We start from the raw sequence: 12,689 nt of genomic DNA, 5'->3' as shown, positions 1-12,689 counted from the left end.
CAACAAACAAAAACCACACAAGATTACCCCCCATCCTGTTAGTACACACTGTAACAATAACACAACTGCATCCAAGACTCTTTTCTTGTCCCAGGTAAGAGGTCCGGCTCAGGCTTTCCACATGTCCATCTATCTCAGTGTGACACAACCCATCCCATTAGAGAAGAAGAGTTGGTTTCTAGACCCTGCTCTTCACTACCCAAAGGAGACCCAAAGTGGCTTACATTCGCCATCCCTTCCCCTCCCCGCAACAGATGCCCTGTGAGGAAGGTGAGGCTCAGAGAGCCTGACAGAACTGCTCTGTGGGAACATCTCTCAGAACTGTGACTGGCCCAGGGACACCCAGCCGGCTGTATGTGGAGGAGGGAGGAATCAAACCCGGCTCGCCAGATTAGAGGCTGAGGCCGACGCTTTTAACCACAACAACAGGCTAGGGTTCTGCAGGGCCCAGTGAGCGTCTGTCCTCCAGCTTTTAGCATTAGCGTATTGTGGCCCAGAAGGTGGCTGAAAGAACTTCAGTCCTGCCCATGGCAGGGTGGGAAGCTACATACACCACAGACAAAATAATTGTGAAGAATAAGCATTCATGCATAAAAGCTTTCTGGCTTCGAGATGACAAAGACTCTGGGTCAGAAATCATACCAAGAACACAAATCAAAAGGATGGGCTCTGGTGTGGTGGTCTCCCATCTTGACAGGTGGGATTATTCAAGTGACCCGATTACCTTCTTTGGACGGGATTTGTCTCAAGCCCCCCCTGCATATCAAACGCCCCAGTTTTCCATCAAGCAGAGCAAAGTTCCCTCCCTGAGTCCCCAGGGGAGCTGGACTTGACAGGCCCCAGGGTTCTCTTCGTGTTCTAACGCTGGCATCACCTACCAGACAACCTCCCCGACGTTTGAAGAGATGAGGTAGCGAATGAACTGCTTCATGTTATTGTAGATTGCACGGCCCTCTTCCACAGCAGCTACGATAGTCGAGAAGTTGTCGTCTGCTAGCACCATTTCTGAAGCCGTCTTTGCCACCGCCGTGCCTGAGCCCATTGCAATCCCAATCTCTGCTTTCTTCAGGGCTGGGGCATCATTTACGCCGTCACCAGTCTGAAGCACAGAGTGAGAAAGATGACCCAGCGGACCACGCTGATGCCCAAATGTTAACTCTGCTTCAACCACGGCTCCCCAGCATGAGGGTTGTGGGGTTGGCAGAGGAAAGAACTCCATGTATGCTCAGGGACATGCTTACTTCTGCTAAGGCATGGGGACAACTTGGAAAAGGAAGCTCATTTCTAGCAACCCCACCCCCAAACATACTCCCTTCAGCAATTCCTGCAATCAGCCTCTCCTTTATCTTCATATTGCAAGATGCCTGCCTGGATTTAACCTTGAATAAATGTCAACCACACATTGTTCTTTGCTCGAGCACCAAAATTATTCCTCATGCAACAAGGTGCCATTGGTCTCCAAGCACACTTACCATAGCTGTGATTTCATCAAAAGACTGCAGGAATTCGACAATTTTAGACTTGTGGGAAGGCTCCACGCGGGCAAAACAGCGGGCATTTTGGCAAGCGTCTCTCTGGGCAGCTGGGGAGAGTTCATCAAACTCGCGGCCAGTGAAGGCTCTGGTGGTGACATCCTCCTCTTCCCCGAAGATGCCAATGCGACGGCAGATGGCCACCGCGGTCCCTTTGTTGTCCCCGGTTATCATGATCACACGGATGCCTGCTTGCCTGCACAGCTTTATGGACGAAGCCACTTCGATCCTGGGGGGATCCAGCATCCCCACGCAGCCAACAAAGGTCAAATTGGTCTAAAATAAGAATGGCAATTCAAGTCAATATTTTCTATGTCATTTATGGCACGGTCATTTAAGCTGCCCAGTGACACATGAGGAGCTGCTCTATACTGAATCGTATCCGTGGTCCATTGATGTCATTACTACTTACTCACTGGCAGCAGCTCTCCAGGGACCTTCTGCATACAAAGCAGCAGGCCTGAGAGAGAGAGAGCCAAGCCTGCTGCAGGGGGTTAAGAGTGGTAGATTCTAATATGGAGAATCGGGTTTGATTCCCCACTCCTCTGCATGTAGCCAACTGGGTCACCTTGGGCTAGGTCAGTTTACTAATGTGGTACAAGACCAAAATTCAAATTCAGCTAGTCACAGCTCTGTTAAGGCTGTTCTTGCAGAGCTGTTCTCTTAGAGCTCTCTCAGCCCCACGTACCTCACAGGGTGTCTGTTGTGAGGAGAGGAAGGGAATGGTGATTGTAAGCTGCTTTGGGGATTTCTTTAGGTAGTGAAAAGTGGGGTATAAAAAAAACAGTTCTTCTTCCACTGAGCCACGACACCAAATATCATATATGCATGTTGTACATAAGAACATAAAGAGAAGCCGTGTTGGATCAGGCCAATGGCTCATCCAGTACAGAGGCTGAATGGCCCTAGGGAAGGCCACTGAGTCAGTGATCAGACAGAGTTGAACTGAAGTCTCTTGAGTCAAGGGGGCAACACTCCATCCAGGCAGCCTTATAAGGAAGGTCTTCACTCTTCCCTTTGAGGTAGGCACAGATAGTAGTACCCTCTGCTGAGTGAATTGTGACTGAGAGCCAGCATGGTGCAGTGGTTAAGAGCAGAGGCTTCCAATTTGATGAGCCAAGTGTGGTTTACTACTCCTCTGCATGCAGCCAGCTGGGTGATTTTGGGCTAGTCACAGTCTTGTTAGAGCTGTTCTCAAAGAGCAGTCCTGTCAGAGCTCCACCTATCTCACAGGGCGTCTGTTGTGGGGAGACAAAGGGAAAGTGATTGTAAGTTGCTCTGAGACTCCTTCAGATAGTGGAAAGCAGGGTATAAAAAAAAACAACACTTTTGTTGCTGCTATGCACAGATGAAGCCCAAAGCAAAACCCTGACACTAAACGAACCTCATAATTAATGAAGTTGGCCGAATCCTCCAGGTTCATTTCATCCCTCCTAGGCGGATTGTCGTGTGTTGCCAGAGCTAGACAACGCAGAGTGTCTCGGCCTGAGCCCCACTCTCGGATGACAGTCAGGATCTTCTGCTTAATTCCTGGCGTCAAAGGCACTTTAGTGCTTCCGACTCGGATGTGCGTGCACCTGTCGATCACACCTTCGGGAGCACCCTGCGGGAGCACAATACACAAACCGATTAGCCTCATTGGCGAGAACCAAGTTGAGTCATTTGCCTTCCTGCCACGGAACCATTTAGAGCACACACGAAAAAGCAGCTTGCTCACTCCAGGGGCTGAAAACCTAAACCTGGATTTATTGAGGGGAGTGAGATTGTGCTGTGAATTTGTTTTGGCAAACCTGCAGGAGCCATGCTGCCGCCTTTGAGCTGATTACCAACTGCTACCCCCCGTGAGGATGCTTGCCTTAACAAACATCTTGCTCATAGCTGTCCGACTGGGCTTGTTTGGAGAGCAGTACACAGACATCGACTTTCTATCTCGTGAGAATTCAAGAGTGAACTCTTTCTTCATGAGTTGCTTTATCACCTGGAAGGTCAGGGAGAAGAAGAGTAGAATTATCAGAATGGCACTGGAATGAGCTTGCACAAAGGGAGACTTAGTTGATCCTGCATTGTGAACATCACTGTAGAGCTACTGACCGAGTTGCAAGCATTTGCTCGTTCGATTCTGGATAAGCCTTTTAACTCCGTGTCGAATACATTCATCTTCTCCACCAGGCAAGTGAGGGCCGTCTCGGTAGCTTCACCGACCTTCTCATATACTCCCTTTGCCTTCATTAAAAATAATCCAAACATATTAGAATAACCACAGATTGACCAATAGTCACAGGGCTGCAAGCTCTGGGTTGGAAAATAACTGGAGATTTGGGGGGGGGGGGGTGGACTTCTGCAGTCCACCCTTCAAAGCAGCCATTAATCTTCATGGCTTCTGCACAGCCCCACATGGGGATTGCGCAGTTGCATGCCTGCTGTGGAAAAGATTTGTAAGCTTTCTAATAGACGAGGAGCACCCCTCCTCCTTCTGGTGTCACATGACCAGGAGGAGGGGCACTACTCCCTCAGTTCCTTCCATGCCACCACCGGAGACTCCCAGAAATTAAGGTTCCAGAGAGTTCACAGCAGGGCAGGAGGGAGGGATATGTGTCTGCACAGAAGACCACTCAATGAAAACAATTATAGGTAAGTGCAACCTTGTTTTCTCTCAAGGGGAACTGATCTTGGACGTCTGGAGATCCAGTGTAATACTGGGAGATCTCCAGGTGCCACCAGGGGGTTGGCAATCCTATCTGCAAGGGTCTTGGTAAAACAACATGTTTCCTAAAGTATTTCGCATAACCGAGTTGGATTTTTAAGAAAATCTGTTTATGTAGAAGTGGTACTTTCTCCAAACTGTACCTTACTTTTCTTTACAAACTGCCACTTAAAACAAACACCGGCATCTTGACATGTTTACAATCTGCTACACTTTGAGCCTTTTAAATCCTGGCAAAACGTTTAGTAAGCAGCAAACCTATCCAGTTGTCAGAACACCTCAACCCTATCAATCCTCTCAAGCCTCTACCCTGAGAGGTGCAGGCAGGTCAGTTTCCCTTCAACCCCCCCTTCTCGTTCATTCGCTCCCACATCTAGCCCCCTTCCACGCCACAGCCTTGCCTTCTGAACACAAGACGCAAACATCGTCTCCTCCCAACCCCACTAGCAGCCTCTAATCAAGAAAGTCATTCTCCTTCCAGCACATTTGGCTCTTTTTCTTTTGGCTTTCTCCTCTCCCCTGGAACGGAAATGCCATGGAAGCACAATACCAATGCATTTATAAACTGCTTTGCCACCATATGACATGCCCTTTGAGAAGCAGGAATGGTGTTTTCCTTTCCTCACCATACTGCTGAATGCATGGAAAGCATTTGGCATACCAGCCACTGATTTTCTATTCTGGTCCCCTGTGGTGAGCACTGGTTGAATAGAGACTCAACATTGACCCTGGGAGGGTATTTGTTTTTTAAAACAAACACACTGACTACCTAGTTCCCATCCGTGGTCCCTGGCCACTCATGCATGGAACACTGTGACTGAAGACAACAGCTTGAGTTCTTTTCTTTTCAGACACATCTCAAGGTACACTTGATTCTTGTAAACAGCAGCCATTTTGTTCTTTCTGCTGCTCTCGTATTTTGGAAAGAGAGGCTCACCTCATTGAAATCCAGAGAAGAGTCGTTGCAGAGGGCACAGATGGTCGCCAACTCTATAAGGCCGTCATACTGACAGCATCGGACGAGTTTGTCATCTTTATGCCTGTCAGAAACAAATGGGCTGTGAGGCTTTCATTCCAGTTGCTCATGTAATATCACAGTTTACTTGCTGGCGTCTGACGGGACAACACACGCTTAGCAAGAACGACCTTCTTGCTGAATTGCCAAAGGCTTTCACAGCTGGAGTCAACTGGCTTTTGTGATTTTTCTGGGCTGTTTGGCCTTGATTTGGTTGTTTTATTTCACACTTTGGCACAGGGAAATTCCCTTCTTGCCATGTCCTGCCTCTGAAATGTCAGGGACAAACTACCAGACCACAGCCACACAGCCCAGAAAACCCACAACCTACTCTCATCCCTCATACTGTAAGTCCCTAAAACATTCAATGACTACAAAGGTCCCACCAGGAGATGTGGTACATTTCTCATAAGATTTTGTAGAAGCCCCTCATAGAGCGTCTTATTTGTTCCTTCCCAAAAACTCCATGTAAACGAAGCGAATAAGGGATGGTTACAGATCTTCATACTTTTGCTGTTACTACCCTGTTACTACCCAGGTCATTAGTTGAAATCATACAGGTTTGAAAAGGTACCTCTCTCAGGGGGAGGTCTTTCTTGATATACAAAGGAATATTGCCACATAAAAGAATCTGCAATGTGAAGGGCAGATCAAAGTCAGTCTTGACTACTTGGACTGTCAGCGGCTCCCCAGAATCTCAGGGCAGGTCTTTCATGTCTCCCTATGACATGATCCTTTTAACTGAAGATGCTGGAGACTGAGCCTACAGCCCACTGCATGTCAAGCAGATACTGCTGTACCACTGAGCCATGGGCCCTCATATTTGTGGGACTGCTTATCTCATGCCCCCCCCCCTCTGTGCAGGGTTCTTTGTTCTGTGGGTTTGAATGTGCTGGCGGTCCCTTGGAGGCATGCCTGACCTTGACCAGGGCCAGGGCCTTCTTGGTCCTGGCACAATGAGCTCCCAGAAGAGCTGAGGGCCCTGATGGAGCTATTACGATTATGCAGGGCCTGCAAGACTGAGCTCTTTCACCAGCCATTTGGTTGAGGCCAGGCTAAGGAAGATATGGATCCCTCCGCTAGAGGCCCCTAGAGGACCTCCATAAGCCAGAACCTCCAGGAAGGAGAAGCCTCTCCCGAGGTTGGCAGGCGGTTGTGTTGTGGGTTTGGACTGGTATGTGGGGGAGGGAATAGATGGGATTAGGCCATCTGATATTATTATTGTTCTTATTGTTTTATGGGTTTTATGTAAACCACCACGAGCTGGTGAAGTCCAGGAGTGATGGTGAATAAATCTAAACACAAACAAACAGACAAATATCTACATCCAAAAGGATTGCACATTAGAACATATGTGCAAAAATGTTGGCTTGTTCTGAGCTTGTGATTTTCATCACCACATCACATCACATCTTTAGATAAAAGCGTAAAGTAAACAGGTACATTTGTTATGGACAGTCCAGACACCAACCACCTGTCATAATCTTGTGGAAGGTTGCCAAAAGGCTTCAGTTGTCCTCAGTGGCTGAACCCATTCTGAAATGTCATCAATTAAAAGTTTATACAAAACTTATTTTGTAGCATAAACCTTTCTGTCGGACATTTAGAGCTTTAAGTCCCGGTGCCACCATGCATGCAGCCAGACTTGTAAGCGCATCATCTGGCAGGTCTTTAGCAAATACTTACACTTCTCCCATAGGAGCATATGTTGAGCCAGATACTGTAAATTCATTCAGAGAACAGCTATCCCCTTCCACTCTGTCCAGAATGAACATCTGTAAGAAAAAGGAGGGGGCAATTATGTTCCGATAACTGAAGCAACTCAGAATTCATACACGGTCCAAGACTCAAAGGCAAAAAGCTTTCAAAGAATGAAGGTTCTCTTATCAGCCATGAAGAGGTAAAGTTAAATTGGCCAATGTAGAGCCATTGTCTCAGTACTATCCGAAAAAGTCAAAGACTACAAACCAGCCCTTTCATCTCATCCCTGTGATTACTCCCCCCTTCCCATTTGATCAAAACACAAGTGTTAGTCTGTACTTGGGGAGGGGACTACGCACACCTCTTCTGCTTGTACAATTACTAATAATGGTGCTTAAGTTCTACCTACAGAAATTGAGTTGACGCGTGCTTTTAACCAGGATGCAAATGCTCTGCATTGTAAGCAAGGTAACTTTAGCATTAGTACCCCTAGCTTTATATAACATTGCATATCTCATCTTTGGGTTTTTTAAAGAAAACACAGGAAGTATAATTTTAAAGCCCCACATTTTAGCCCTCATGGAGAGATTTAAGTATGTTTGGCAATGAGTGAAATACGTTTCAATTCAGGGGGTGAAATTTCTGTGCAATGTTACATATTCCTTTCCCTTAATGCCTCTGTAGTGACCTTCGTACTCAATCATTCCTTCAATGCCCGTGCCCATCACCTCTTCTGCCACCACACAGTTCTCAAACAATTTTTTAAAACATATATTTCAAATTCAGTTCTTGGTAATCCACTAAAATGCAGAAACACTAAGCCAAGGCCACAGTGTATTTGTTTGGATTTATGTTCCCAATCAATTCCAGGAAGGTATTGGAGTTCTTCCCTTTTGGATCAAGCAAAGAACTCAGGTGGGTGCCAGACTCCCAGAACAATTTGGGTCTGCATCCAAGCTACAGGATTCCAGTCTTGTGCTCCTGGAGATCTGGTTAATATTCCTTCTAGTATGATGATCCTCAGAATGTGGATAAAAGAGAGCATATACATTATACAGGACAAGGAAGGGTGGCTAGGAACTGAGTAACAAGGAATGAGATACAGGAGAATCAGAAGGAAAGGAAGGTGAGCCTTGGATTGGAAAAGTGGGTATTTTTAAGAAGATGGGAAGGACTCCTCCGCCCCCAGAAACAGTAGCAGAACTCAAGAATGAGAGAAGCAGAAAGAGGAGAGAACAAAACCAAGCCACTGAATGTATTGACCAGAAGACTATGTCCATCTTGGAAATGCATAATGACCCTGAGGACCAAGGCAGAACACACATATGCACATGCCCACTACTGAGAAATAACCTTTTTATAAGGACTTGCAACATTTAGGAGACTGCAGTGAGTGTCCTTTAAAGCTTGCTCCGTGGAATGTTCAAGGATTTACAAATATACACCAGCTTGGACTAGCTACAGTTTGGCACCTGACCACAATGCAGAAAACCATCCCCTAGGACTACTTCTGCAGAAGATTCCTAAGGAGACAGCCTCTACTTGTATACAGGCAAATCTTGCTTTACTGCTTTTATGGGCTTAGGCATCCTTCCAAAAATGTGCAACCAAACCTCTCTGCATTACCTCATCAACCCGATAGAAACAGTAACAAAAGACCCCCATTCCATAAGGGGTGGGGATCAGAAATGCTTTTCCCTTAGTCTAGAAGAATGCAAGCAAAGTAACAGATCAATATTACTTTGTAAGAGAGATTCTCTTCGAAAGAAGAAAACTTGGGTTCCAGGGAACCTTTCTGCTTTTTGGCATCTACCTCCTTGAAAAACTGGGCAGTTATGCAATATCCCTGCAAGTAACCTCCTCCGGAATACAGATGAGCAACTGCTTTGTGTCCCAAAGTCAGAAACACTAGAGCAGTCTGTGCAAGACAAGGGAGCAATACCAAGTAAACAGCAAGTTAGGAAAAGGTGGAGGCAAATGGCTATTGTTTTGAACAGACCCACAACCTAGAGCGTTTCTTTTAAAAGCTACACACAGACACACAAATAAGACAGATTTATTTTGCTCAAATGAAATTCAGCTGTGGCCCAGCAATGCTGAAGAAAATTATGTAAGGTCATACAATACAATCTAATGCTTCAGCCCATTTAGACCAAAAAAAAAATCCTTTAATTTGAATTCTGCTTCTCACTTTGTGCCCCTGTTAAATTCCTGCTCAGAATTTCAAGCTGCGAGTGAGGCACAACAGATTGAGAATGAATAGTTTTGCTTAACCGGTAAAGAATGCTACAATTTGTAGCTCAATTAGCATTCAAAATAGCTTTCTCAAGGAAGAGAAACAAAGCTGGCTGCCCTGCTCAGAATGAAGTGGCTAGCTTTGAAGGTGACCTTGGGAATCTAGTCAGAATGCTGTTTCTTTCACCAACTCGGATGACGCATCTGATTTTTGAATTTGGACCACATCTAAAGCACAAATGTTATCAGAAGTCGTCAAAGTTGCAAAAACAGAAGGACTGCCCAGAGGGGCTTGCCTACTCATGTTCATGGCTCTTCCAGCTTTTACCTTCACCTTCTCTGATCTTAGAGAGCACTTTTAATATGGAATAACCCAAAAACTTCAGAGCCTTTTGGAAAAGGCTAAAATGGAGCAGTGCTACACTGCCATTTCTATCAGGCTATATTGACTGGTGTCCTGCAACAACAGGAATAACTTCTAGGCAACTAAGGTAGGAAGCTTTTGCAGCCTGGAAAAGTGTCCCCCTGAGACACTTACTTTATCCCAGCTGAGTGGGTCAAGGCACTCTTATTACTCCAAGCTGACCCCAGGACTGAACAGAAATGGAAGAGACAGAAGCCACTGAATCCTGAAGGACACTACCTGTGCAGCAAACAACAGTAGACCTATAGACCCATTCTTTCTGGGGCAGCACATATTTCTCAGGGGCAGCCTACATACAGTGAGTTACAATAATCCAGTGTGGACATGACTGCAGCATGGATCACAGTGAAGTGGCTAGATCAGCTACAGACAGACAGGGCGCCAATTGTTGGGCCTGGCAGAGATGTAGAACATCTGGCACACAACATTTGTGACCTGGCCCTCCATAAGTAAGGAGGCATATTCAGGATCACACCCAAGCTCACAACGGTCTCTGCAATTGTTAAATGGGATCTGTTGAGAGCTGGGAGTTGTGACGGCCCATCTGGAGCATGCTGGCCCAGCCAGAGGACCTCTGTCTCAGCTGGATTTAGCTTCACCAACTCTGCTTGAGCCAATCTGCCACAGTCTCCAGGCATTTGGCTTGGAGTTCAGGGGGTGTAGCTGGATGGCGTTCATCAATGGATTCAGCTGGGTGTCATTGGCATGCTGCCGGCAACCCAGCCTGAGACTTCAGATCAACTGGGCAAAGGGACACACATATACATTAAACTTCACCCTTACCCTGCAGACAGACATCTGGTTGGTGGTGAGAGTGCCAGTCTTGTCTGAGCAAATGACTGAAGTGCAGCCCAGGGTTTCCACGGATGGCAGGCTTCGAACAATAGCATTCTTTTTGGCCATTCGGCGGGTTCCCAGAGCCAAGCAGGTGGTTATGACAGCAGGCAGACCTTCGGGGATCGCAGCCACTGCCAGGGCAACAGCAATTTTGAAGTAGTAAATGGCCCCCCGGATCCAAGAGCCACCATGGACCGGATCGTTGAAGTGACCAATGTTGATTATCCACACCGCAATGCATATGAGCGAGATGACCTTTGACAGCTGTTCCCCAAATTCATCCAGTTTCTGCTGGAGCGGGGTCCTCTCTTGCTCAGTGGCTACCATTTCGTCACGAATCTTGCCAATTTCGGTGTTTACCCCCGTTGCCACAACCACACCCATGGCTTTGCCTGCAGCAATGTTCGTACCCTAAATCAAGAAAGGGGAGCAGTGTTGAAGCAAATCATGTAATGCAAAGAAATTGGGCATCAAGTTACATCCACAGATCTCAAGCAGAGGCATAATGCAAGGCTTCAGAGCCACCGAACAGACATGCAAATGGGCTTGAACTTGTCCTTTTGCCTTTACCATTGTTCACTTTCTGAGGACCATTGCTAAGTGGTACGGCGCTTACCTTGCACATGTGCCTACAAGGCCCCAAATCTCAGTTCCCACTCTACAGTTAAAACAGATGCCACAGAATGCAGCGGGCAATTTTGAGCCAGGACCCCAGAGTGCTGCTCCTAGCCAAAGAAGTCAGTAGGAAGTCAGAGAGTTCACTGGTTTCACTCCATGTAACGCAACTTCATGTTCGCTTACCGTAGCCAGTGCTTTGCAGTAAAAGTGCAAAGCGCAGACTCCAGCATCTTGGTGCTATCACTGTAAAAACTTTTAAGGGTGCAGCAAGAGTCTGATAGGGTGGACAAGGATTTGGCTAATCATACCCTCCTGAATCCATCAACCTTCAAAAATGGACCTCTTTAATTGGTCTATCCTCCCTTCAAGCATCAAAGCTCTTGCTTTGAGTGAATGGGTCTAAGTAGTCAGGAGTTATTATAATGGAAGACTACATCTACAGGCTACTTCAAGCTTGCTCACTTAGTCCCACAAAAATGTAATCATTTATATAAAAAGAGATTGCAAACACTTCCTGCATCACCTATCCTAGATGAAATGGGTGAAGGCTGATTAAAAGCTCCACTAGGAAAGACGCCAAAGCTGCAGATTATTCTCTTAATAATGCACACACCCACACACAGAACATGTGTTTAATCATTCACTTACAGAAAAGAGCATGTTCTTCTTGTCCTGATTCACTGCACGAGGATCAGGCACGGGGTCTGTGTGCTTGATTACAGACACGGATTCACCTAGAAAAGGTTACATTTTTAGTCGTGTTAAGTCTCTCCCCACAATCCAAACATTTTGCATCTTTTAAAACGGATCCATCAGGACACAGTGTCTATATGGTGTTTTACCATTCAAGCGTAAAAAATTATTCTTCCATGCACAAAAGTCATAATTTTGAAATTGCTTCACATTCGATCTTCCCATGTTTTAAAGGAGGCAACCCCTTCACATAGATCACCCCCAGCATACAATGTGCATCTGGTCTAGGGACTTGGCATATATATGGGGAAAAACGAATTTTGGTGCACAACTGAATAAAGGTTTTTAAGATTTATCAGGAAGAGTGTGTCAGCTACTGCAGGGATACACGACCCAAAGGCCAATCATATTACTAACTTAAATAAGCTTGCACTGCTGTATTAATCATGGGGACGCAATTCTAGAAATACTACAGGCTTTTAGCCATATCAGTCACTGCTGCCCTTTCCTCCCTTCTGCCTGTTTTTCATCTGCTCTTCCCATCCCCAAAGCCTCAACTGACTCCAGAGGCAATGCACAAAAGAATTTCACTCCCAGCTACTCACATCAACAAAGGCATCTCCAAAAGAAGAGAGTCATAAAACTTGGCTGGCTGGCTGAAGTCGGTGCCCCGAAACTGGCACCAAGAAGAGAACCAAAGCAGATGTTCACCCATACCTATCTAAAGTTTTGGTAGGTCCTAGGACTTCCCATGAAGCTAAAGGAAAAAGAATGGGGCTGACACTCAGCCTGTAAACCCAGCCTTGGGTTTATATTTAGTAAATTAGAGCAGATTCAAGTCACTGTAGTATTTTATTTTTAATCTATTAAATCCTTGAGGTCCAACTGATTTGACTATGCTGCTTTCTGAATGCTTATACTTAGTACCAC

General features: G+C 46.1%; 1 protein-coding gene across 3 annotated transcripts in view; it reads right to left on the bottom strand.

Annotated features, from left to right (window-relative positions):
• ATP2A2 (ATPase sarcoplasmic/endoplasmic reticulum Ca2+ transporting 2) overlaps positions 1-12,689 on the bottom strand; it is a 51,836-nt gene that overhangs the window by 9,007 nt on the left and 30,140 nt on the right. For all 3 annotated transcript variants that reach the window (XR_013226372.1, XM_077308893.1, XM_077308894.1), the window contains exons 7-15: positions 11,715-11,800; positions 10,395-10,859; positions 6,938-7,026; positions 5,174-5,276; positions 3,624-3,755; positions 3,388-3,510; positions 2,917-3,135; positions 1,473-1,808; positions 879-1,099 (exon numbers count right to left, since the gene is read on the bottom strand). Coding sequence is in view for 2 of the 3 variants with exons in the window: in XM_077308893.1 (XP_077165008.1) it covers positions 879-1,099; positions 1,473-1,808; positions 2,917-3,135; positions 3,388-3,510; positions 3,624-3,755; positions 5,174-5,276; positions 6,938-7,026; positions 10,395-10,859; positions 11,715-11,800 (1,774 nt within the window). In the remaining variant the exon portion in view is untranslated. The remainder of the gene's footprint in view (positions 1-878; positions 1,100-1,472; positions 1,809-2,916; positions 3,136-3,387; positions 3,511-3,623; positions 3,756-5,173; positions 5,277-6,937; positions 7,027-10,394; positions 10,860-11,714; positions 11,801-12,689) is intronic.

Source organism: Paroedura picta, chromosome 13 (assembly GCF_049243985.1).
Source record: "Paroedura picta isolate Pp20150507F chromosome 13, Ppicta_v3.0, whole genome shotgun sequence".
NCBI lineage: Eukaryota > Metazoa > Chordata > Lepidosauria > Squamata > Gekkonidae > Paroedura > Paroedura picta.
The sequence above is the reverse complement of the archived record's forward strand: the minus strand, read 5'-3'. Positions and strand labels throughout refer to the sequence as shown.